At 37.2% G+C, this 27,373-nt stretch overlaps 1 protein-coding gene and 1 long non-coding RNA gene across 4 annotated transcripts in view; one reads left to right on the plus strand and one right to left on the minus strand.

Annotated features, from left to right (window-relative positions):
* Positions 1-27,373, plus strand: part of OXCT1 (3-oxoacid CoA-transferase 1) — a 155,526-nt gene that overhangs the window by 58,152 nt on the left and 70,001 nt on the right. For all 3 annotated transcript variants that reach the window (XR_006220996.1, XR_006220998.1, XM_042995662.1), the window contains exons 8-13: positions 6,029-6,136; positions 7,408-7,522; positions 10,602-10,696; positions 12,427-12,475; positions 18,737-18,809; positions 19,418-19,493. Coding sequence is in view for 1 of the 3 variants with exons in the window: in XM_042995662.1 (XP_042851596.1) it covers positions 6,029-6,136; positions 7,408-7,522; positions 10,602-10,696; positions 12,427-12,475; positions 18,737-18,809; positions 19,418-19,493 (516 nt within the window). In the remaining 2 variants the exon portion in view is untranslated. The remainder of the gene's footprint in view (positions 1-6,028; positions 6,137-7,407; positions 7,523-10,601; positions 10,697-12,426; positions 12,476-18,736; positions 18,810-19,417; positions 19,494-27,373) is intronic.
* LOC122241060 lies at positions 1,809-3,735 on the minus strand. Its single transcript, XR_006221003.1, has 2 exons — positions 2,528-3,735; positions 1,809-2,275 (listed from the first exon to the last, which is right to left on the minus strand). It is a non-coding gene; the product is annotated as an uncharacterized LOC122241060 (long non-coding RNA).

Consider the following 27,373-nt stretch of genomic DNA (forward strand, 5'->3'; position numbering starts at 1 on the left):
GATCTGCAAGTTAATGAAGTTCATTCTGCATGGTGTGGTCTGGGGGGAACTTGTACTGCTGTCTCACAATAGTCTTTTCTCTGTTTAATGACCTTACAGACTATCTGTGCAATAATCCAGTATTTGGAATACTGTTGTGAATTGAGCCCCTCTTTCGGAAAGAAGTCTATATGCTTCTCTCCATCTGCTGACACTGCTACCATTTTTCACTGGGCTGTAATTCTCTGACCATATTTTCAGGCCCTTTAAGAATCCTGGGTTATAATTTTTGTGGGTCTGCAGCCTAGTATTAGTTCAGAGAATCTATCTATCTATCTCTTCTTGGAATTCAATTCCTCCTTAGCCCTGTTAGTACTGCCCTTTCCTTCTCCTTACTGGGGAAGTCAGGAGCAAAATGGAATTGAACTACGGCACTTTGTTTCTGTAGTCTCTCAAGCAGTGGTGATTATCATTTCTGAATTCTCCATCAGCAACAGCAAAATCATCCCAGAAACCACTTTCATCATCTGTAACATTTTGGACATGACTTGTTTCATTCCGATTTGTACCTTTTGACACACCTCTCAAAGTTTCAGGTGACTCCCATTTGCTCTAGACCACGCCGGTCTCTCTTTTGTATGAGCCCTTGTAAGATATGAGGAAACACATATCTAGCCATGTTATACCTCTTACACTCTTCTTTATATGCTATTCTCTTCATTATCAAGGCGATCCGTTTTTGTATTATCAAAATGGGGGTTTCAAAAGCCTCATAAGTCTCTTTGTCTTCTAGAGTTTCTGACCACTTGATTCTGCTTTTTTTTTTTCCTCTCAACTTTTTCCAGTCTGCTTTTCTTCAAAGACCAGGATACATTTCTGCTTATGTCCAGGATTCACTTCCCAGGCCACCGCAAATTCCAATTTTACATTGTCACTTTCTCTCAGGGATTCCATCATTTCTACTTTACCAAGTTTATCCTTATTGGTTACCCTTATCTGGTAGAGGTCCAGAATCATGATTTCTCTCACTTGTTCATTCTCAAATATAGAACTTGTCAGAAGGCATTATAGAAATTTTCAGAGGAATGTGATGATCAGAAGATATTCAAATAGTGTCTCTCATGATATGACTGTCTTATTTCTGAGCCAGTTTTGACATTCCTACTAAAAATACATCCTCTACATCTTTAGTTTGGAGAGCACTGTGATTGTATGGCCATTAGTGCGATATTCTATATCTTTTTAAACTCATGGTAAATATACCACATTTCATCACTAGGTCTGTGGCTTCCCAGGCATGTGCATATTTTTCTTGACATAACATGTTCTGTGAGCTTATTTTCACTGGGCATTGTAGAGTATCTATTGGTATGAGATCCAGTCAACAAGGTTTCAGTCATGGCTACACAATCATATTTACCACTGTCGTTAAGGTTGCAAATTCATTAATAGCTTAGCTACTCATCTTTTCAGTCTGTGCATTTATATATAGATATCTAAGACCATTTGTAATTTGTTCCAGGTCCTTTTAGCTTCCATGCCATTTTATCTTATATTTTTTGTACTAATCTTATCATCTCTTAGCATGAAGCTTAATACAATATGCACCTTCTTGCTCCTTTGGATTTTTTAATTGTTTTTTTTTCATTGTTTTTGTTTGTTTGTTTGATTGATTTGCCTCTTTGGATTCTTGGGAAGTATGCCCTGCATGCTGACCTCCCTTTTTCTCCACATTTTCTCTTCATCTGACCCAGAGACATCCAGACCACCTCTGCATCTAACTTGTAGTGTTTTCTCTTATGGCTCATTGCTTCCCTCTTCCATTTTTCTAGTCTTCCACAGATTTTCCTAATTCGGGATCACTTCGTGTTTTTCATGATTCTAGACATTAATGCTTGTTGTTGTTGGCTTTTTTTCTTTCTTGCCAGAAGAAATTCATCCTAACCTGTTTTGAAAGTTAAAATGACTCCAGAAAAACACCTTCAGTGTGATCCCTCCCCTTCAGCCCTCACCTAGTATCAAACAGCCCTCACCTAGTATCACTGTGAGGTTTGTAGCGTAGGGCCCAATTTTTTTGTGGCTATCACAGATTCAGGTTGCCACTAAAATAAAATAAATACATAAGAAAGTTATTGCCTTGTAGCTCCTCTGTTCCCTTACCTGAGATATAAGTAATATTTGCCAAGTGAAAACAAAGACATTGTCACCCAAGGATGAGTTCTTATCCTTGTCTGAGCTTTAAAATAAAAGTTTTCAGAATTATAAAGTAGAAAGGGTATAGGGCAGAGAAAGCAACCTTTTATTTTTTTTATTTTTTATTTATTTTTTATTTTTTTTTAACGTTTATTTATTTTTTGAGACAGAGAGAGACAGAGCATGAACGGGGGAGGGGCAGAGAGAGAGGGAGACACAGAATCGGAAACAGGCTCCAGGCTCTGAGCCATCTGCCCAGAGCCTGACGCGGGGCTCGAACTCACGGACCGCGAGATCGTGACCTGAGCCGAAGTCGGGCACTTAACCGACTGAGCCACCCAGGCGCCCCAGCAACCTTTTAAAACAAAGTTCAAATCAATAATAATTAACATTTCCTAGCCTCTATTTTCCTGCTAATGACTGAAGACATGTACTAATTAGAGAAGCCTCAAGTGTCTGGGTTTCTAGATGAACCAGATGGTGCTGCCTAAGAACTATGCTTAGCACCAGCCAGAGGTCTGGGTTGTTCTTAACTACCTTTCCTCCATCTTGAGCATATTTAAACTTAAATATGCTCACTGCTTTGCACTGAGATTTTCTTTGTTCTTTATTTTCTGTCTTCCCCACTTCTGATTTCGGGAGGAACATTTCTGCCATTGTTAGTGAGTGTTCTTGTGAGCTTTTTACTTTTTTTCTTAACAGCCTCATTTTATTCATCTTTCTTTTCAGATTTCTTTTAGCTCTTATGTTACCGCCTGATCTCACTGGACTTGTTTCCCCCACTTTGGTTCTTCCTTACTGTTCTTTCTCAAAATCACACAAAGCCTGCACAGAAGGCTTCAGTCCCTTCGATAGCTAGCATTAAGATAGTTCTGCCTCTTCAGTTTTTTAAAACTCTTTTCACAGATTGTCTGAAAACATATGTTTTCTTCTTTTGGTTTGTACTTCAAATATTTTCTTCCTTTGCTATTAACTCTGCTAACCCACTCTAAGAAAGCTTTGAGTTTTGTATAGAAATTTTCAGTACTGTGGAGTGTTGATATTGTTTTGACAAATGCTGTACTTGCATTTTCTACGATATGAAAATCACTTCTATTAGGATGACAAAGCATAGAACTGATGACACTCAACCAGATTCCTGCTTTTCGTCAGTTGTTTTACCAGAACACGTTCTTTCACCCTATTTGTTGTGAAAGTCATGATGTCGTTACCCTTGGTAAAGAAACTTTGTCTTACCTTGATGTTTTTTGTCAAAACTTTCTTTATTGGAATCAGAAGAAAAGTGACTGGTTCCCATCAGCATTTCTAGCTTGAGTGATAAGTGTTATTATTATTATTTTCTTTTATGTTTCTTGTCCCTGCTGAAGGATAAAGGCTGGGAGACCAATTAGGAAGCTGCTACAATAATTCAAGCACAAGATACGAGGGTCTGGACTTTTGGAACAGCATTAGCCGTGGAGAATAATTGGCATTATCTTTAAAAAAGTAGACAAAAGAGTTTCCTTAATTCATTTCATAAAGTTGTAAGTGCTTTTAGAGTTTAGAAATCACAGTTTTGTTTTGTTTTTGTTTTTTGAGTCTCCCTGTTTTTTTTTGTTTTTTTTTTTTTTTTTAATGTGTCCTTTTGGTACATGTCTAACTAATTAAGGAATTTATGACATCCTCCATTTATGTATTCTCTGGTTTGGGAAACTAATTACTTAGTGTCCATTGTATCTTTAAAAAACTGTAAGTTTTTCACCCCTTGATTATCAAAATAAAATGAAAAGAAATAACTTGTACTGTTACTCAGATAATAATTATTAACATTTCTGTGTATTTCCTTTCTGTTTTTTGTAGGTAGAGAGACAATTATGCCAAAGAGCATATCTATAAATAGTTATTTATACAAAATCTTACTTTTTATGCAACATTAACTTATGACATGTCATTAAGTATTATGAAAGCATAATATTGATATATCATGTGGATGTACCCTATATATTTTACTGTTATCCTGTTGTTGACGATTTAGGTTGTTTCCAGCTCATTCTTATTGTAACAAGTGGTATGGCCAATATTTTATTGAATACTAAATCTTCATATATATCCTCAGGGTTAATGGGTTAATGTATAAAAAAAATTGTTTAAGTCCCGAAACTCTTTGAAGGCTTGAATTGAATAAGTATAAAGATGTGAATTAGCCCTAACGGCTAAAAGTTCCAAGTACTTGAAGAAGTAGCATAATGCTTAGCTGCGCTGCATCTCCGGTATCTACTCCTCTTTACCTGGTCACCACCCTGAGTGGGAACTACTGGAGCATAGAGAAGTTTTTGAGGGAAGGTGCAGATTACAGTGATGGGGAGTCCCCTAGCCTCCCTCGAACTCATTTTCAGATGAATGCACTTGTGCATCTCTACCCATTATTTCAGCTTGGGTGCCCATATGTTTACTGACTCCTCCTTGGAGTTTTTGTTTGATTTTCATTAAGATCCTTCTAATTATCATTAAAGATAGCTTTTATCTACCACGTTCTGTTTTTCTCAGCTATTTGGGAGCAGTGCATAATACCCAAAATGATTCTTGTGATTCCTGGTATGCTTTCATTGGAGGAGGAGTGTGGCGTGGGCATACAGGGTAGAATAGCATAAAGAGTGCTACTTGACCTCAAAGACCTCTGGAGAGCTCAGTTCTTAGTTCAGGAGGCACGTTTCATACAGGTCACTTTGCGCAAGTTAGTTCATTTAAGGAAATCGTTCTTTGCTTTGGATATGACACCTACTAAGCTGAGCACCCAACAGTCTTCAAGGTAATATTTTCTCTTGACACCAGAAAGATAGTTCTTTGACCCCAACAACATTGACCTTAGTTTGACCTTAGTTTTTCTTGATCGTGGTTATTCTGAGGTTCTTTTTATGTTGATGCAAAGATACTGTTTGATTTGTCCTTTCTTTCCCCCAGCTGACATCTATTTTTTTAATGTTTATTTATTTATTTTTATTTTTTCTAAATACACTTTATTGTCAAATTAGTTAATATACAGTGTATACAATGTGCCCTTCATTTGTCCTTTTTAAAATGAATTATAAAGTAGCAGACTAACTAGGAGCATTTCATGCTGCTATATAATGCCCTTTTGCTCTGTAAATGACTTTAATTCTAATCACATTGAGCATTTCTAGTCATTAGTTAATATTTTCCTTTTTGAATTTCCATATTGAAATTAATGATCTGTCTTTAAGTAAAATTATTTCAGCAATTGCAGTTCTATCACGATCCTAGGATGCTAATAACAAATAATTAAAAACTGTTACAGATAGCATTTGTATCTATATTTAAAAAGCTTTTCAATTGACCAAGCAGATGTTGTTACAGATTTTTGTCTTTGATATGAGAAATCTCCCATTAATTTTGAAAATCAGGGTTTAAGGCATGTGCTTTCAAGTTTTCCATAGTTGAGCTGCAATTTGTGAAAGTTCAAGCAGCTGTACTGGGAAACCATTTGACAACTTTGTAACTGAGGCTCTTTTAGGCAGAGACTAAGTTCTGGAGCTTTATGTTCTGTATTTTGTGTTCAGACACATGTATTTGAATTTGTTCTTTTTTGTGGGTCCAGAAATGTCTGTGTGTAGTGTATTCTCTCTCTCTTTTGTATACATGCATATATGTGTGTGTTTATACATATATGTTCTCTTTTACATACATACACACATATATATGCACACACACCTACATACATACACATATGCGTGTGTGTATGTGTATTTTACATTGTATATCCAACCTAAGTTGGAGATAAAGATGCATGGACTTTTTTCAAAATGGAAAAATTTTCAGCTTAAGCTCTCACTAATTAATTTATTTTCTCTTGGCCTAGGTTGAAGAAATTGTGGATATTGGATCATTTGCCCCAGAAGACATCCATATTCCTAAGATTTATGTACATCGCCTTATAAAGGGAGAAAAATATGAGAAAAGGATTGAGGTAATTGACTTAGTTTCTTTGTTAGAATTTATGAATCTGATTATCAGAGATTATGTGCCCCTGGGGCCATTCCAGATGATAGGAAATTAAAGCTGATGGAAAGTCCTGCTTTGGATCTTAGTAGGAGCTTCTCATGTGTCCATCCTAAGGGGACATGATCATCTATGTTACTGTCCAGCCCATTAGTGCCTTGTGTTTACGAACGTGTGGATCACCAAGTTACATGATTCTCTAGGCTGTGTCTTCCAGGCTTCTGTAACTGTCTTAATTTATTACACTGCATAGTTTTGGCTGGCTGTTCTACAGGGTAGGGAAGGCTTTAGCCCTGCTGGACTCTTAGTGTTTAATTATTCAGAAATGTCTATCAATCTTAAAGTTGCTTTGCAGTGTATAAAGTCCAGAAAGTCATTCCCCTCAGTGTTGGGCTCTGGGCAGCTGGTGGATATGAGATCATGGCAAGGGGTAGGCATCAGGGGCATTGTAGATGTTCTAAGGCTACTGAGAGCATGAAGAATGCTCAGCTGGACCAAAATTGGTATCAAAATTCATAATTATCTAGGGGTCAGCAACAGAATAGACATGCAGTGGGAGATACTGGGGAATCAGAGATACCCTCTACCTTGCATCAAACAGAAAGACATTTTGCAATCTAAAACTAAGTTCAAGGGACTAAGAAGAGAGGATGTGGGACATTTGCAAATAGCAACCAGAGTCTATGTCAAGAAGATTTAGTAATGGAAATAGTTTCCTGGCTGGTTTTTGGATATTTTTATGATTTCTGTGATGTGCTTGTAGCAAAACCAGTCCAGACTCTTCAGGTGGAAATACGCAATTGGCAGTAGCGACACCTGGTGAACACATTCTGACAGCCCGGCAAAAACAGAGTCCCAAGGTCTGTTCCTTGTTCTTTGCTCTGGCTCAGTCCTTGAGCACCTGAGAAGAATTCAGTTGTAGAAGTCTTAAGACTAATAGTAGCAGCAGTCAGTGTGACGGCAACAGAGGGATTACTTGCTTCAAAAAGACAGAACAGATACATCTTTCTCTTCAAACAGATCTGGCCTCTTTCACTTCTTAAAAAATTATTTCTGTCATCAAATATCACCCATGGTATTCTTTAAAAAAAAAACAAACAACTCTGTTATATTGTAGATTTGCGTCATAGTTTTAGTAAAGGGAGAGACCTATGTTTTTTTCCAATAAAACTTTAGATTTCAGCAGTGATAAAATACAGGGTATACCTCAATCATGAATCATTTCTGTTTATTTTAAAGCGTTTATCAGTCCGGAAAGAAGAAGATGTAAAAGCCAAATCTGGTAAACCTGGAGATAATGTAAGGGAACGTATCATCAAGCGGGCAGCTCTTGAATTTGAAGATGGCATGTATGGTATCCTTTATCTTTCTGGGACTGGGCAGAGGCCTAGCCCTCACTTTTTCTTGTCTTTTTTTAAAATTGCTTTTAATGTTTATTTTTTTATTTTGAAATAAAGGGAGAGAGAGGGAGTGCACGTGTGCAGGAGAGGGATGGAGAGAGGGAGAGAGAAAATCCCAAGTAGGCTCAGTGCTGTTAGCACAGAGCCCAAGGTGGGGCTGGAACCCACGAACCATGAGATCATGACCTGAGCTGAAACCAAGAGTCAGACCTTTAACCAACTGATCCACTCAGGAGCACCTCCCTCACTTTTTCTATATTCATCAGGTGCCTAGGCCTCCTGCATAGTGATTCTTTTCTAGTCCATTGTAATTTTTAAAACAATGGATAAATTTTTACAAAATGTGGCATATAACCTAAAGATATCAAGGTATATGAAATTAGAATTATCTGTTTGCCTTCTTAAAGCAAAATGGCAACTAAAATTTGCTTGGCTTTTTTCTAATATACAATGGATTTCAGTACAATTTGGCATTTGGCTAAAGGTTATTGGGAAAAGAGATTACCCAAGATGAAGGTTTCAAATCTCTGAAGTACTAGTTATAACAGTGCTATTTACTTTTTCTGTGTTCTGACATTTGCATACTCATTGAAACATAAGATTCAACTTCTTAACCGCTTGTTTCCTCTGCAAAGATCCCATGAGCGTACCCTTTTATGTCTAATGCTTTGTAAGGGTATTCAATGGACAGTACAAATTCTGCTTTAGATACTTTGTCAAAAAAAGAGATAGGTTGAGATAATGTAGTACAATTATTATTGAGATTAAAAAAATTTTTCTTAATGTTTATTTTTGAGAGAGAGAGAGAGAGAGAGAGAGAGCGAGAGTGCAAGCAGGGGAGGGGCAGAGAGAGAGGGAGACACGGAATCCGAAGCAGATTTCACGCTTTGAGCTGTCAGCACAAAGCCCTACATGGGGCTTGAACCCACGAACCACAAGATCATGACCTGAGCTGAAGTTGGATACTCAACTGATTGAGCCACCCAGGTGTCCCTTATTATTCATATTTTGGATGTGAGAGCCTCTTCCCCATTTTGCTAGTTTTCAGTACATCAAACATTGACCTATATAATTCATATAACAAGTAATGCATATAAATACAAATAGTGTTTGATAAAATTAGTATTTGTTGAATGGCCTTACTTAAAGGCCTAGGACAGGAGGGACTAGAAACATGACAAGAGTCTACATTCTGCGAGCTTCCCTGTCCATGAATATCATCTTTCAGACTGAAACTGACTGGGAAAACTTTCTTTTTACCCCACCACCTCATTTTTCTCTGTTTTCCAGTTTATGCCCTGTGTTATGGTGAGAGTTCACATAGGAGAGTGGAATATAATAGTGCCTCCTTTTCAGCTCCTCTATCAGCAGGATATAGAGCCAGCCAAGTTAACTTAGCAGGTAAAAGCTAGGCCCTGGGATTTCTTCTCACTTCCAGCCATTTGGTTACCCATTGATATTTAAATACTTACTGTATGATAACACTAACTTTAGATACTAATGGCTTCTAGGTGTTCTTTATTCACCGTTACTCTATTACCTATGAAAAATATTTGCAAGTCAGTTCATATAAATGGTCTTCCCATATCACCTGCTCTTTCTCAACCCAGAGTATATAGACCTCTTTACCCCTAGCATTTGACCCACTAAAAAGTATTGAAGAATGCTCCTCCTGTGTCACGTCCTGAAAAAATTATAGAATACAATGAAAGCATTTACGTAGAAGCATTGTAATGTAGGTTGCCTTTATCTGAAAATACTCCTAATGGAAATAATCTCAATGTGGTCTGTACATCACTGTGAGAAATAAAGTACAAACTATGCTAGCTTGTGATTTGTAGATGAGTTAAGTAGCTATTGTCATAGCTTCATCGAGTTCCTGTGTCTGTGAGCAGTGACCTGGTTCATGGAGTCATCCTGCCCCCCTCGCAGTCTGTAACACGGCAGCACATACAAACTTTATTTTTTCCGGCTCTGATTCACAAAGATCTCACTGTTACTGGAATCTCATCAGAGTGCTGTCATCCTCTGCACTAATTCTGGCTGGCGTGTGGTGGTCGAGGAGAGCATGGACAGCAGTTCCAGGCAGAGTGTGTGTATCTCTGATCTGAGGAGCCTGCTTGTGTTGAGAGGCAAGATTAAATCTACACCATCACATACAAATCGGGACCCAGTTTTGGTCATTTGAGGAAGAAGATTCAACACTCAGCTACTCTTTATATGGTCTCAATTATATTCGCTAAAACTTACACGCCCCCCCCCTTCTTTTATGTCCTAGAGAAGATTCACTTACCAATGAATGTTATCTCAGTGACCCAAAGGAATCGTTACAGTTTTGGGCAGACATTGGTATTGTCAGAAAACTTCTTTTTAGTTTAAAAATGATAGCCTTTTTTGAGAATATTAAAACATTATTTTTAGTTGGAGTTTTAAATAGTGAAAATTGCTTTTAAACAAAGGTCAAGCCATGTTTAATAATATATCAGTCATAATAAGTAGTAATAACATCAGTTCAAGTTTGCTAAGCACATTAATGAATATAAAATATGCCTTACAATAAAAATGACCTCTTGGCTAGTCTTCTGAAGCCACTACTTTGTTATCTTTATGGGAAAGCATATTAATGTTATTGAAATTAGAAATTTTATTTTTTTAAAAAATTAGAGGGGCGCCTGGGTGGCTCAGTCGGTTGGGCGTCCGACTTCAGCTCAGGTCATGATCTCTCAGTCTGAAGCCCTGCGTCGGGCTCTGTGCTGACAGCTCAGAGCCTGGAGCCTGTTTCAGATTCTGTGTCTCCCTCTCTCTCTGACCTTCCCCGATTCATGCTCTGTCTCTCTCTGTCTCAAAAATGAATAAACGTTAAAAAAAAAAATTAGAAAATAGTGCCTCAAGGATGATGGGAGAATGTAGTCAGTGATTATATTCAGAGCAAGTGCCTTTAGAATTGAGAAGTTCAGATTTATATATGTAGGAGATTTATGGCATAATCTCTTTACCTGTTTTGCAGTGGACCTTAACATCTTTTTTCCCCAGCTAATTTGGGCATAGGAATCCCGCTTCTGGCCAGCAACTTTATCAGCCCAAATATCACAGTTCATCTGCAAAGTGAAAATGGAATCCTGGGTTTGGTAAGACCAAAATTAAAGTTTTCTTTATCCAGTCTCGATGGAGAGTGAAGTAGTCTATACAATGAAATCTTCTGAGAGTTGTTAGCTTAAAGTTCCCCACCTTATTTTTTATATTTTTGACATCATAATAAAATATTTTCCCCCATAAAACAGTGGTAATTGTGAGCATGTAGTGTTGTATTTCATGTAGGAGATGGTAGTTCCCTGACTATGTGAGCTTTCTGACTGCTCCTCTTATGTTAGCTTGTCATTGTCTACCTCCCCTAGTGTACCTGCCTCAGAGAGACCTCACAGTGTCCGGTTTAGATAACTATTTCTAACTTTTGTGTGGTTGGACAAGATAACGAAGGTCATTAAAAATTCTGTATTATTATAATGATCAATAAGATTCTGGATGAGTAACTGAAAAGTAAGGTTTTTACTTGAGGAACAGGGACATTTTTTGACAGTTGATGAATTTCAAAAATTCCTCTCACCTAATTGTCATTTCAAGGTCAGGCTGTTCGAAAGGGAAGAATTTTTCTCTTCTTCAAGATTAATCTTCCATATGAGCTCAATATTCTCATAGAATTCGTGCATACTTTTTATTCAATATTATATTAAGAAATACTTTTGCTTCCTGGATGACTTTTTTTTAAATAATATTAACTGTGGCAGAGGTTATTTATAGTTTGGCCAATTTATAAGATTTTTAATCTTCTGTTCTCAGTAGATCTTAACTGTTAGTGCAATAAAAACTGTCCATATGTAAGATGTATATCCAGTCTTTAAAACATGAATAATGATCATGAGCATACGGTTGACATGATTGAGGCAGTAATCTTGACCAATTTCAAAAGCACAAAACTTACATGAGTCTGAATAAAAGCAGATTCATATTACCATCAAAGACTCACATATCTTCAAAATGTGATTATTTATAGAGTGACCAGTTCCCTCATTTTGAAGACAAGGTGTATCTTACCCATAGTCAATGTTTGGAGGAAAATTTACATAGTCCTAAAACATAGTTGCCACTTCAGTTTATTTAAATGATATATGTTTGGTCCCTCTTTTTGGAAGTATGTTAGAATTTCCTCATTTTTGGTTCTGTCTTGTGCCTTTTTTCCCTATTTCTATTTCCTCATCTTTTGTTTACTATATATTATGTTATGAAACTACTCACCCGATTGAAGTAATGTAGAGGTGCCTTGTAAAAATACATACAAAATTAAAAAGCAAAATTGAGAGTAATCAGGCAAAGGAAAAATAAAAGCTTCACAACTTAGGTGTTGTGAGAGATAAGGTTAGGACTCCAAATTCGGGTTGTTAGATGCTGTATACCAAAAAATATGAAACTTTGCCTCTCCAGATCCTTCCAGTCCAGTAGGCAGCCATTTTGTTTATAGTCACTGATGACTACCAGGAAGATTTATGGATAACATTGGTTGCATAATAGGTACTAAATAATTACTTTTTGTTTTACTGACCTATATTTCTAATAGCTTAACATTTCTTTCAAACTTTGGTAATTTTTAGGAAATAGTTTTTGTTTATCACAGTTATTAGTGTAGGAAAGACTAATCAATAGAAGAAACAGCCATGAAAACATTGGAATTATTTTTAAAAGGTTCACCTCGAGTCTTTTGATAGTAATTTCCCAATGTTTTTAGAGAAGTCATTTATATTACAATTTTAGTGTATGATTCAGTGAAGAACTTCTTTTACTAATTGAACTTGTGCTTTGACAGGGTCCATATCCGCTACAAAATGAAGTTGATGCAGATCTAATCAATGCAGGTAAACTCCCTCATTACGTGCTTTTCCAATGCTGTTAATTTAGGGTTTTTTTGGCAAATAAGAGTAAGGAGTTGGGCTTGATTTTTTATCTTTTCTTGGAGAGTGCTCCACTGTGTTTTTCACTGAGGAGGGGAGAGAGGACTTACTAATCTTTTCTTTGTCTGGTGTGCTTATCATCTCTTGTTTAGGGAAGAATAAGATAAGGGAGAAATTGTAGGTGGGGTTACATATAGTGGCAAGAGCTTTGGTGGGTAGATCAGTCAGTGTCCTGGCTATGTGTATAGAGCACTCCCAAATAGGGTAACAAATAGAATTAAAGGAAAGAACAGTTTACAAGGGTATGAACAAGACTGAGGGAAACCAGGAAAGGATGGTGAAGCACCACAGGGAGTTATTGTCACCCCGAGGCCTTAAGGGACGGTAGTGGGAGAGGGCCACCTAATAGGAGCAGTGGTCTTTGATAGAGAAACAGCCATCTTGCAGAAATCTGGGTGAGGGATGGGGGCTCTTCTGCTGGATCTTCTGCTTGTGCCTTCCATTGGCCAATCCTAGGTTGAAATATGTCTGCCTTTTTATGATGGGATGACAAGTGGATCCATCTAGGCAAAAGGAAAGATCTGGCACACTGGGGTTTTTGTTCTGAGCAATATTTACTGTCCCCCTAGTTGTCATTGGAGTAGGAGAGCATTCTTCAAGAGTTCAAGGGTGCTGAATGATGTACTCTGCCACTCAGTGTGACCCAGTGATGTGAGTAATGGAGTTTTTTTGAACTGGGACTCAACCTGTCTTTATTCCCACATGCATATGCTTTGCCCTTTTTTTTTTTTTTTTTTTTTTTTTTAATTTGACTGTGACGTAGAGTTGCATGTGGTAGCAGCCTAGAGGAGAAAAAAAACAAGCCAGACCATCTGGTCATTGTCACTGCCCATGCTTGAGGTAACACTGCCACCCTGTTGGGGCTGAAGATTATCCTTAGATTGGGGCTGCTCATAAGAAGCTGATTTTTATATCCTAGCATGATTTTCTTTGCCCTTTTACTCTTATTCACTCTACCCCCACAAAAGTATTATTTCACATTCAAAAATAGTACATGTAAATCTCAGAAGAGAAGCAGTATTAGCTGAACATAAAGGCCAGCTGCCAAGCAGAATTGATGTTTGATACTTAGAATTTTTGGAAGTAAAACTGCTTCTGGTTGAATAGTTGAATTAGCTAACACGACTCAACCCTGAAAGGCCCACTGTGATAAAGCAATGACATTTAACTAAGGCTGTAATTTAATTGTACTGTACCCTTTAGCAATAGCTCATTGATCTGTGAAAATATTTGCTGCTTGGTTTAATTAATTTATGATGTTAGTGAGTTATTTGCAAAATGAATAACTCCCATTTTCCAAATTTTAGGCCTTAGTTCATAAAACCCACTTCCCTTGGAAAAGTAGTTAATCTTTTCAGTGACTATTGGACAGTAGCCCTATTTCTGATTCCATGAGCTTAAGAGTAGCTCAACCCTAATGAAGCCACTAGTTTTATTATTTAACTTCTGAAATACATTGTATAATCTTTGACTGCTTTGTAAAACAATAATTCATTGCTTTTGGGAAGCCAAGCTGCAAATCAGTTTAATAGTATTTCAGCTCCTTCATCAAAGTTCTTTTTGGGATTTATGTTGCTTTTGATTTTGGAGCTGCCTAATTTAGGGAGGAAATAGTTTGAGCTAAAGAACCCAGAATATATATTTGTGGTCTCCTCAACTCTTCAGATTTGGAAGTTACCTGCAAGACCCATTGTTTGTGTTAATTTGAAAGGATTTTTACAGAAATCCTTTGGAATGAATACCAAGAGTTACATTTCTGGGTGTAATCAGTGTATTAAAATTTTTAGATAACTATTTCTAAGGATCCCTTTTTCTAAATAATGACTTCATGGGTTATGTAAAAATGGATTGCCACTTGCATAGCACTGTTTGGTTTGTGGCATACTTTCTCACACGTGTTATATACCATTTGGGCCTTAAGTAAAAACTTATTGTACAGATTGGGAAACTGGGGCACAGAAAAGTGATGTGATGTGTTCAAGATCCCATTGCTAGGGACTGGACTCACACACAGCCTGCTGTCCTGGCCCCTGGCCTTTTCCTCTACACATTGAGTTGAACCCACTCCTAACCTGAGTTTTACAAAGGTTCAGAAGGCAGTGCTGACAGCAGCATTTCAGAGGTCCTGTTAAGATTTGGAATATTCCAATGCAATTGCGCAACTTTCAGTCAGTCTCATGTTTTAGCTTTCTTTTTTTTTAATTAAAAAAATTTTTTTTAACATTTATTTTTGAGAGAGACAGAGCATGAGTGGGGGAGGGGCAGAGAGAAAGAGGGAGACACAGAATCCGAAGCTGTCTCCAGGCTCTGAGCTGTCAGTATAGAACCCAATGTGGAGCTCGAACCCATGGACCATGAGATCATGACCTGAGCAGAAGTCAGATGCTTAACTGATGGAGCCACCCAGGTGCCCCTTAGTTTTCATATTAATGTACATTTCACATTTTTCTCTACTTCTTAATTGTGTTTTCTTATTTTACTTAATTTAAAATTTTTCCTTTATTAAGTTTACTTTTTGAGAGAGAGACAGCGTGAGTAGGGGGAGGGTCAGAGAGAGAGGGAGAGAGAGAATCCCACACAGGCTCCGTGAAGGGCTTGAACCTGCAAAACTGTGAGATCATGATCTGAGCCAGAACCAACAGACACTTAACTGACTGAGCCACCCAGTCACCCCAGGTTTTCTTATTTTAATATCAAATAATGTTTTAAATGACTTACCTTTGGTTAAAACACCTTTAGAAAGAACCACCATGTTAACCTCATGGCCTATAAATATCCTTGGCCCCTGTCATGTGCTTCTAGGGCAGTGGTTCTGAATGAGCAAGTGGGGGATTTTATTCCCCTGGGGACATTGACAATGTCTGAAGACATTTTTGATTGCCAGTGTTATTGGCAAGTAGTAGAGGCCAGGAATGCTATTAATTATCCTACAATAATGTAACAGCTCCCCTCAAAGAGTTACCCAGTTCCAGATGTCAATAGTGCCTTCTCTCGAGGTCCTCGTGCCACAGCTGAAGAATCATAGGTCTGCAGACTAAGAAACGAATAGTACAGCGTTCACGATCTATCTAATGGCTGGGACTGCCCTCTCTAGCTTCATCTTCCACTACACCCTTCAAGGACTTCTGTGTCCACCCATACTGGACTAATGGGTCTATTCTTTTTTTTTTTTTTAATTTTTTTTTAACATTTATTTATTTTTGAGAGACAGACAGAGACAGAGAATGAGCAGGGGAGGAGTAGAGGGAGAGGGAGATACAGAATCTGAAGCAGGCTCCAGGCTCTGAGCTGTTAGCACAGAGCCCAACGCGGGGCTTGAACTCATGAACTGCGAGATCATGACCTGAGCTGAAGTAGGATGCTTAACCGACTGAGCCACCCAGGCGCCCCCAAGTGGTCTATTCTGATCATGCCTCATGCTTTCCCTTCTCCATGCCTTTGCTCTTCCTGCATGCATCATCAGATTCATTTGTTCTGTCCCCTTCTTTCTGCATCCCCATCTCCTTATCAGTAATTTCCTATTGAAATGTGTTACACTTGTCCTTCAAGCTCCAGTTCATTTGTCCTCTCCAAATCCTCAGAAATGCCCCTGCTTTGAACCTGTAACACATCTAGTGTCTTTCATTTTGCCTTGTAATTATTCGTGTATATTTGTCTCTCTAACTGAATAGTATATTCCTTTTGCTTTGAGTGGTGGTTCTCGAAGTGTGGTCCCCAGACCTACAGCATCAGCATCACCAGAGACTTGTTAGAAACAGAGATTCTCAGGACTCATCACAAGCTCACTGAATTATGAACTCTGGGAGTTTAGCTCAGAGATCTGCCTTCCATGTGATTCTAATTGGTGTTAAAGTTTGAGAACTATTAGCTTAGGACGTCTGTGTTTTGGTTTGTAACACCGTTCAAGGCACATAGCAGACATTTTACTTGATATTGAATAAACACCACGTTAAATCATGAGCCCAAGGACTCAGTAACTGTGAAATTGAATAACTGTGTTTGCCCAAATATTACGAAAGGATCTAGACAAATGCAGAGAAAAACTGGAGGAAACAGAAGTCAATAAGGAATAGGCAAATAAGAAAGTTCTTTTCCTTTAAAATATTGATTGTATTGTTGATAACAGTTACTTATTGACCAAATTTGGACATTGTATTTGGAAAGCATGGATTCAACTTTAGGATATCTATTTTTACTTAGATATTGGATATTTAAAAATACTGACAACTAACTTGGCTTCCAGAGAATGTAATTTATAAGATTGCAGAATGTATTAGCAGGTGCCTGACAATAACTATATTTTATGAGAGTTGTTTTCTGGGCTCTTAAATAAAACTATGCTTCATAAATCACATGGGGAGAGCCAAGACTCTCTCACTGATCTCCAACTTTCCTGTGAGCGATAAATAATGCCTTCTACGTACTGTCAGCTGGTGGAGATTGCCCTTTGGAAGTCATTGTGATTTAGCACGTGAAGAACAAAGAATTGAGATTTTTATGTTTCTCTGCTTTTTTGTCCTATACATTCTTGCCCCTTGCACCTCATAGGACTGGTCAGGAACCAAATATACTGGATATGGAAGTTGTGTTAGGATCAAGTTTAGTTGTATCATGCCTATCCTGAAGCTTAGAGTTCCCAGGCTGGCGGTATAACTCCGCCACATAAGCCAGTTGCTGAGTAGCATTTATCCCTACAGGGGCGATGGCATTATTTCTTCTACAAGTAGGTTCGGAGTGAGGAATATAATAATAGTGACAATAATGAAGCTTGTGTTTATGGAGTCCTTTCTCTGTGCCAGGTACCAGAGTAAGGACCTTATTTCATTTAATCCTCCAAATCCTAAACCAAAAAGCCCCTCCTGACCACACCAGAAAGTACTCTCCAAAGATTTTCATCTTACAGTATTTTGAAAGATGTGAAAATGTTTCCCTTGTTTAGAATCAGACTCCTTTTGGGAATAAATATTTCAGCATGATATAAATAGACTGTTTCTCTCTACTCGAGCTCAAATGGAGAGGGATATTGATGGAGAATTTAACTTTCAGGCAAGGCTTGAAAAGCTGAGGGTACAGCTGTGTTGCACAGCTGGGCATGATCTGACCACCCTAGTCCTGTTGTGTCTGGGAGCTTTTCTCTTTTCCAACCCTGGTATCATAACTTTTCTTCCCCTTCTATTTGACTGCTTTATTACACTGGGATAATGCATGAGGTGTTCTCATACAGTTGACTTCTATTTGGCAAAATGGCATGTGAGTCCTTTTCTGGTTGAGGCCAGATTCTTCTCCTGGGCACTGTACTCACAGGAAATAGATCACAAAAAGAAAGCAGCTGAAATACAAGTCAGGTGATACTGTTGGTTGTGTGAGGACAGGATGAACTTGAAGATCCTTTTCAGCTCTTTAATTATGAGGTGTACATTTTGGTTGAGATCTTTCCAAGAGGACCTCTTAGAAGTTACCCTTAAAAAAAAAAACAGTTACCATTAAATACATGAGCCAGTATTAGGATGTTATTCCCTGATCTCATCAAAGTCCTATGATTTTAACAGAAACTTAGAGGATCAAGAGAGTTGAAATATGAGGCAGAGAGAGATTAAAAGAAGAGATTCAGGCCTGATGATGTTAAGGAATTAGGTGGGGGGAAACTTACTTTCTAGATTATTTATTTTTTTTTAAGAAATATCTGAGGAGCATCTCTTGTGTCATTTCCTTCCAAGTTGCATATCTTTGCACACAATCTCTTTGCTCCAGTGACTTAGAGTGTTGCTAGATGCATCCCAGGGGGTCCTTTTTCCCTCACGGTCATCAGCATTTAGCAGGGGCTTGTGGAGGGAGTGGGGGTTGGGGAGAGGCAGAAATGGTTAGAGGTGATAGGGGGTGCTTTGTAGAGAATTACAAAAACAATAAGAAAATTCAAAGTTGGTCTTTCTATTATCACCATGCAAGGGCAAATCTGAACAATACTTGTGACAAAATACTCCTCTTCACAGGGTGACAGTTCCCAGTGGATCTCCCACAACCCCACTGCCACTGCTGTTTGGTTAAAGAGGTCTTAGTTCTTTAGGAAACAGAGAAAGTATAGACCTCTCTCTACATGATTTCCACTCTTAGAAATCTAATAGCCTTTTCTTTCCTTTGTTTCCTTTCTTGTGTATGTGTGTTTAGGCAAGGAAACAGTTACTGTTCTTCCAGGAGCCTCTTACTTCTCCAGCGATGAATCATTTGCAATGATTAGAGGGTATGTAACAACGGAGCCCCTCGTGTTTCACATGGCGTGGAATGAACTGAGTCATCCTCTGAGCGTGTTAGCAAGACTCCGAAACATAGCCACGTCTCCCAGCCAGCAAATGTTCATGGGCTCGTTCAGTTGCACCAAGATGTGAAATTATTCACATTGAATGTTGGGAATTGGAACATTCATCTCACAGTTATTAAAAGAACCCCCCCAAATGGAATTTATATCTGTGTGCTGAGTATACCAAAGTAAATATTTTTAAAGTTCTTTCTAAGGATCCTAACGTTTTCTACAAAATTGTTTTCATTTTCTAGCTAGCGTTTGCCTTCAAATCAAGCCACATTCTCCCTTACTGAAGGAAACAGACTCACTGTGTACACCTGTTTTTTATTTGTTTTTGGAGACAATATAGGCTATATTTTTTTTTAAAGAACTCTTAATGGTTATTTCTCTATATTAGCTTGAGCTGGTTGATTTTGAAATCAGGTGTTGGGTAGGAGAAAGCAAATTTATTTTGGTGGCTATAGAATTATTTTAATTGCTGGAAGTTTCAAGCAAATGGGACATAAAGCTTACAAAGTTTGCTTTATATTTCCTTTTCTCTCTCTCAGGGGCCATGTGAATCTAACAATGCTAGGAGCAATGCAGGTTTCCAAATATGGTGACCTGGCTAACTGGATGATACCTGTAAGTACACATTTTTCTTCTGACTTACGCTTGGGTCAGAGTAGTTATTTTTGAAATACTAAGAAAAGTCTTGTTGAATTGCTATGAGAGCACAATATAATTATTACAAAAATGAAACATTTTCGTAACATTTAATATTTTGGTCAAATTTCGGTAAAACAGCTACTGAGAACTATTTGGCTTTGCCCGTTTGCTAGAGGACTAAAAGGCAGGATCAGGGCTAAAACACAATTTTCCATGAGAACAGAGAATTGGGGAAGATTGAAAATAAATGGGCTGGGGCGCCTGGGTGGCTCAGTCAGTTAAGCGTCCGACTTCGGCTCAGGTCACGATCTCGCGGTCCGTGAGTTCGAGCCCCGCGTCGGGCTCTGTGCTGACTGCTCAGAGCCTGGAGCCTGTTTCGGATTCTGTCTCCCTCTCTCTCTGACCCTCCCCCGTTCATGCTCTGTCTCTCTGTCTCAAAAATAAATAAATGTTAAAAAAAATTATTTTTAATAAAAAAATAAAAAATAAATAAAAATAAATGGGCTAATTCTGATAAAAATAAGAAATACAAATATTATAGCTAAGTTTTTATAACTAGAAAGAACAAAAATAAATTTATTAATTTTATGTTAATTCTGTATTTTCTCATTCATAGTGATTAAAAAAAAAAAAAACCCTCTCAATTGGTCATGTGACCTCATAGGTAATCAGTCACATTGTCTTCTCTTATGGAATTCAAAACTTGTGATATTTAAACATGTATTTGAAATGCAAAGTTTTATTTACTAATCACCTAAATCAGGGAAGAAAGCATAGAATTAGCTTTGAAAAAAGGACTATAATCAGTTGACTTAATTTATGAGTGTGGTTTGTTACATACCAGGTTGTTGCTTTGTAATGTGTTTGTGGAAACAATAATGAGTGCATGTCCATGATTATGAACTCATTTTGGCTGGTAGCTCAGGTTACTCTTTCTGGATGTGTACTTCAGGATTTCTGTGTGTTTTTCTATATCATCAGCTACAAGGAATTTGTTTAAGTAACTGATGCTGGTGTTCTATGATTTGAGAGTTTTTCTGAAATCACTTAGACATTTTCCTCTAGTAATCTTTGAGGAAGGTGGATTAATATAGTTGATGACAGTGTTAGAGATTGTCTTTAGCTCTTTTGATCTAATATACTGTGAAATATTATTTTAAGGTTTGAATAATTAAGACCCTGGTTCTCAAACTTGGTTGCATATTAAAATCACCTGAGTATTTTAAAAAACTATTGATACCTGGATCCCACTCCCAGAGGTTTCAATTTAATTAATGGGGGATGTAGCCTAGGCACTGGGCATTTTAAAAGCAACTTTGATGATTACCATCTGTAGCCAGGTTTGCGAACCAGCATATTAAAGAATGATCGTAAATCACAGACTGTAAGGGAGAGAGGCACTGAGCTGGCTCATTCGGTAGAGCATGTGACTCTTTTTTTTTTTTTTTTTTAATTTTTCTGTAACCTTTATTTATTTTTGAGACAGAGAGAGACAAACCATGAACGGGGGAGGGTCAGAGAGAGGGAGACACAGAATCTGAAACAGGCTCCAGGCTCTGAGCTGTCAGCACAGAGCCTGATGCGGGGCTCAAACTCACGGACTGCGAGATCACGACCTGAGCCGAAGTCAGATGCTTAACCAACTGAGCCACCCAGGCGCCCCTGACCATGTGACTCTTGATCTTGGGGTTGTGAGTTTGAGCCCCACGTTGGGGAATAGCGTTTACTTAAAGTGATAAAAAATAATTAAAAATAATTAAAAAGTAAAATGTAAGGGAGAAACATCATTGAACCACTAATATTAGGGAGTATATTGTTATTTTAGCTTAAACATGTTCATTCTAAATCAGCCATGGTTATAAGAGTTGGCAGCTTTTGGAGGCTTCAGAGAAATCAGGGAGGATCTCCTGAATATTGTACAGTGAATCAGATTGACAGTTTATGGGAATACTTACTTGTGTAGAAAATCAAAATACATTTCTGTTCTCAAATTTTTAGAAAAAGGCCACATGGGATAGTTAGAAGGAGCATAAAAAAGTAAGCTCTGGGTTCTAGCCCTGACTCTACCCAGTAATTAAGGTGTGACCTTGAACATGTCACTTAAACTCTTTGGGTTAAAGCATCCCTATCTATAAAATGAAGAATTGAGATTAGCTAATTTCTGGTGTCTCATTGGGGTCTCCTAGCTCCATGGATGAGAGCAAGGGCCTCGGAGTGAGATAGACCTGCGTTGAAATCTAATTTTTGTCATTTGCTAGCAGTGTAACTGAGGCAGTTGCCTACTTTTTCTTCATCTGTAAAATGAGAAGGATATAATACTACCTACTCTATAGGATTATATAAAGGAATAAATGATATAGTATATACAAAGTACATATCATAGAGCTTGACAACATAGTACAAGCTAAATAAATGGGTTGTTATTATTTGACAAGAAGGAAAAGTTGGAGGTACCTGGCAGAGAAGGGAATAGAATTAGTTACTATGAATAGAAACAATAGAGTTTTAAATATGTCTGTATCTCTAAGTCTAGAGATAACAAGTTTGAAACAAAATTTAACAAGTTTGAAATCAATTTGCACAGTGGTCCCGAGTATGGAGCAGAAATATCTTCAACATATTGTCTTTAAGGAACATAGGCATCTTTAAAAAGTCAGTGTATGTCTTGTTTATATTATGGTTTGGCACCCAGTGAAGCTGGAAGCTCGCACAGAGTATACCTTATGTAGTTGTCATTTGTAGGAAAGATTTTTCAACACGTATCACGTTTTTATATATCCTGTGAAGATTCCTGTGAGTGATTAAAAAAAAATCAGTGTTGGTTAACTTTATAAATAGTCTTAATACAATTGGAGCTCATGCATTTCCAAATGACTGGACCTAGTGGGGCAGTGATGGAGAACTCTGGAGTTCTGAAGGAACAGAAACTAAGCATAAAAAATGTTCTTGTGTCTGGTTCCACTCATTTGGTAATAGAAGATGGTAATGTCATTTCTGACGAGCTTTTCTTTTTTTCCTTTAATAACTCATAATTACTTCTTGGATTCTTTATATGTGATGCATAGTGTATGTTTTTGATTCTTTTGAATGCAGAAGAGTTTAAGAGTCAAGACCATGAACTTTAGTTTGTAATAAATTTGATCTGAATTTTAGTTCTCCCTCTAACAAATACAATTTGGAGTACATATTTCTGTTAGGATTAATTGAGAAGAAAATTAAAGTGGCCACTAAAAGAATTCCACTAAATAGTGGCTATTACTGTTATCTCTTTCATTCCTCTATTGCTTAACATTAAAGAGGGAATATTTGCCTTAAATTACACTGATGTAAGCAAGACTATATTTTACAGTAACTAGTACTACCTGCTTATCCTCAGTTCATGTTCAAGTGCCCAAAATTAAGCCCTTTGAGGACATATTTCTGGCTCTTATTGGTTATGGATAAGGTACAGTCTATCCTCCTTATAGTTTCAGGGAGCAATCTATTTCTATTTGTCTCAAAGATTTATGTTGATTATTAAAATTTAGATATATTTTTATTGCAAGATCTGGCAGTTAAGAAGCTGAAAAGTTCAGCTTTATTATATCATTTTTCATTTGCTTTTATCTTTTTAGTGAGTTGAATAATCTTTCAATGGTTGTAAAGCGTTGAGATTCTCTGCATCATGGCATCCCCATCCATCATCACGATGTCAGATTACAATAAACATTAAGCTTTTAAGGCAGGCAAATTGTATGGATGCTATTTGTCTTATCCTTTAATAGCTTCTTAGTATGCAGTGTTGATCTCCTGTACACAGATTTTGAAAAATTCTGCCCTGAGCATCTGAAGAGATAAAATGCGACAGAATAGTAGTTGGCTCCTTCGAGTTCCCTGATTATCGTGATGATGGTAAAACCCCAGGCAAGCTACGAAAATGTGGACAGATGTGCAGCCCGTTGAATCTGCATTCCGAACCTCTCTGGCTTTCCTAGTGCCTATTTTTAGAAAACAGCTGCCATAGATTATTGACTTGTGAGGGAAGCAGGTGTGTACGAGCAGCGATGGGAGCTGGTTGTTGAAAGCCTGCAACAGGGGCTTGCCGGACAGCGCTGCTGTGTGTGAGCGAAACGACAGCCGAGGGCTTGTTGCTTCTGTGTGGGGAGAAGTGAAATGAGGGATTTTTTTCTTTTTTTTTTTAATGAGGGATTCTTAGGGCAAAGGAGAACAGGACGTTTTATGTTTGTTTTTCCCTCACATTTTTAACTTTATTTATGCATTTTAAAAGAAGAAATACAAATGGGTGTACTCATGCATGCTACATGTCTGAGTGCACAAAATTGGTTTCATAATTCTAGTTGTGTCTTTTTTAAATAAGCTAACTCTCTAGTCTTCTGACTTGTACAACTAAGGCATTTTGTGTTTGAGATTTAAACAATGTTATGTCAATTATATCTCATTACAGCTGGGAAAAAGTTTAAAAGTTAAAAAAAGGATTCAATCTGGTGGTTTAATTGCATCAAGTGTAGTCCAAATATTAAATCCATAGATACAGATATAAAAATATAAAGATTAAAGTAAGAATAAAGGTATAAACTTACAGATATAGATGTGGATTTAACGTATATTTGTCTTATTTATTTGGCCCTAAGGCTCAGGAAACTACAAACTATGGGTAAGGAAAATGGTGGAGAAAATATGTATGTGTGGCATTATGCTTTTATAATTATTCAGTAATGCTTTTGCCATATCAGTGTAATGAGGTGAAAGGTATACAGAACTTTGGAATTAGACAGATCTATGCTTAATTAAATACTGGTTCTGTCACTTACTGGTGGTATGGCAGATCATTTTATCTTGGTATACTCTTTTATAAAATGATAATGTTTAACTCATATGCTTGTGATGGGGATTAAGTTAGTTCATTCAACAAATATTTATTAGGCACGTATTAAGGGGCATGACTGTTCTTAGCTCTTAAAGATGCAGCAGTTAACAGATGAAATTCTCTGTGTTCAGGTAGCTGATGTTCTAGGGGGGGTCAGCACATATGGCCCATGTGCCAAATCTGGCCCACTGCCTCTTTTTGAAATGAAGTTTTACAGGAACACAGCCACGTCTGTTGATTTATGTATTACCTGTAGATGCTTTCATGCTGCAACAGCAGAGTTGAGCAGTTGCAACAGAGACTGTATGCCTGTCATTCTAAAACATTTACCATTTCACACTTTATGGAAGAGTTTGCCAACTCCTGCCTTAGATCATTGGTTTGAAACCTTTCTTTTCTAATATAAGCATGTGATGCTATAAATTTCTAAACACTATTAGTGAGATCCACAAATGTTTATATATAGTGTTTTCATTTTCATTTTCTCTTCAAAATATTTACTAATCTCTCGTGTGACTTTTTTTTTTCTGTGACTTAATGGTTATTTGGAAGTATGTCATTTAATTTCAGGTATGTGATGATCCATCAACACAAAACTTTGTGTTGATCTCTAGTTTAATTATCTTGAGGTCAGAAGACATACTTTATATAGTTTCCATCCTTTTGAATTAGAGATTTATTTATGGCCTAAAATATAGTCTATCTTAGTGATAGACTTAGGGACTGTTCCAGCTGTATTAGAAAAGAATGTGTATTCTGCTCTTGTTGGGGAGAGTGTCCTGTAAGTCAGTAAGGTCAAGTTGGTAGATAGCATTCATGTTTTCTATGTCCTGTCAGTTACTGAGAGAGGAGTAATGTAATATTGAGCTATAATTGTGCATTTGTTAATTTCCAACTCAGTTGTGTCACCTTTTGCTTGTAGATTTTAGAGCTCCATTATTGTATTAGCACACAGTTAAAATTGTTATGCTCTTTTAACAAATTAACTTCTATCGTTATATTGTACTTTATCTCTGGTAATATTTCTTATTCTGAAGTCTACTGTCTGACATTAATATATTCACTCTGCATGGTATATTTTTTTCCATTTTTCTACCTGCAACCTATTAATGTCTTCAAGTGAGTTTTGTAGTTAATATAGTTAGGTTTTGTTCTTTTATCCAGTTTTATAATCTGTGACCTTTAATTGGAGATTTAGGCCATTTACATTTATGTGATTATCAACCTGGTTCGGCTTAAATCTGTCAGCATGATTTTTTTTTCCCCTCATTTGTCCATCTGAGTTTTTATTTCTCCATTCTTTTAGATCAGCTAAGTATTTTTTATGATTCCATTTTATCTTCACTGTTGATTTCTTTTTTTCCCCAGTGGGTCCTCAAGGATTTACAATACACATCTTTTATTTATCACAGTCTACTTTAAGTATTATCTTATTATCACTTTACATATAATGTAAGAACCATACAACTGTAAACTTTTATTCTCTGCCCTTATCCTATTTGCTGCTGTTGGTCATATATTTTATTCTGCGTGTGTTTTAAACCTCATGATATTTTGTTATTATTTTTATTCCAAATAGCCAATTCTCTTTTAAAGAGATTGAAAATAAGAAAAAAAAGTGTGTTTTTTATATTTTTATTATATAATATAATTTATATATAAAAGTTATATATTTTGCATATTTCCCCACATATTGCTCTTTCCTGCACTTTTCCATTACATTGATCCAAATTGCCATCTGATGTTGTTTTCCTCCCCCTTAAAGGACATCCTTTGATGTTTCTTACAGTGCAAATCTTAAGGATGTCACTCCAGTTGATTCTTTCAATATTTGCTTTTCAACTTCGTTAAATTTAGTTGAGAGAAGCCTCTAGTTTCAGTGTAATTAGCCCCACTACTAAAGTTATTTCCTTTTGAGGGCTCTACCATGTATTATGAGGCCTTTCCCCTCTGGCTAGTAGGAATGTGAATTGTTCCCAAACCTGCATGAGTTCTGGACATTTTTTGCTTAATATTTCCTAGTGGTTCTTTTTCAGGCCTTGACTAATTTCTTCTCCTATATACACACATCAGTACTCTACCAAAGGCTTGAGATGAATCCTTTCTGCAAATCTGTGAGCTCTTTCTCTGTGTAGCAACCTCTGTTCTGGTATTTTGAGATACATAGTCAAATTCTAGTTGACTTGGTCTCTCTGAACCCAGCAGGACTACAGGATCCCACCTGAGTCTCTCTCCCTGCACTGGGTTCCTCTCTCCAGGCAGTCGGCTGGGGCAATTATTGGCCCACCTCATTGGCTTTCCTTCTGTCAGAGATGACAGTCCTGTAACTGCCTTTTTGCTAATATCTGAAAGCTACTTTTTCCTGTATTGTTTAATACCATTAATATTTTTGAACTTATGTCTTTATATATTTCTTGGATGATTTTCTTAGTATAAATCCCCAGAAGTAGAATACCTTGGCCAATTTTTTAGGGTTTTGATGTTTAATGAATTATGGTCCAGAAAAACTATCCCAATTCACACTCATACTGTTTTCATTCTCTTACCAAAGCTGGTATTTTTTTCTATTGTTTCATTTTTCATTTCTTTAAAAACTGCCATCTGTGACTGTTTAAAGAGCCAGCAGAACCTTACTCCTCTGAAGGAGCCCTTACTCTTCCTCTCTTTTGTTCTGGAGGCCTTCCTTTTGGCTTTTAGCAGTTATTGCCTCTTATCAAATATTGTTCCAATGCTGCTATCTTTGCTAATTTTAAAGATCACATTGATGGTGGCTGTTCTCAGTGTTTGTGAATGTGTCTTAACAGACCAGCTGTGAGAAGTGTGTGTGTGTGTGTGTGTGTGTGTGTGTGTGTGTGTGTGTTTTCTGTATCCAGTATGTTGAACAAGCTCTACATGTGGGATGAAATAAAAACAGAGCTATTTTTATCTCCTGTGGTGTCTTTAACTTTATTTAGTTAGGGAAGCTCTCCTTCTGAAATGACATTTCAGC

Source organism: Panthera tigris, chromosome A1 (assembly GCF_018350195.1).
Source record: "Panthera tigris isolate Pti1 chromosome A1, P.tigris_Pti1_mat1.1, whole genome shotgun sequence".
Taxonomy (NCBI): Eukaryota; Metazoa; Chordata; class Mammalia; order Carnivora; family Felidae; genus Panthera; species Panthera tigris.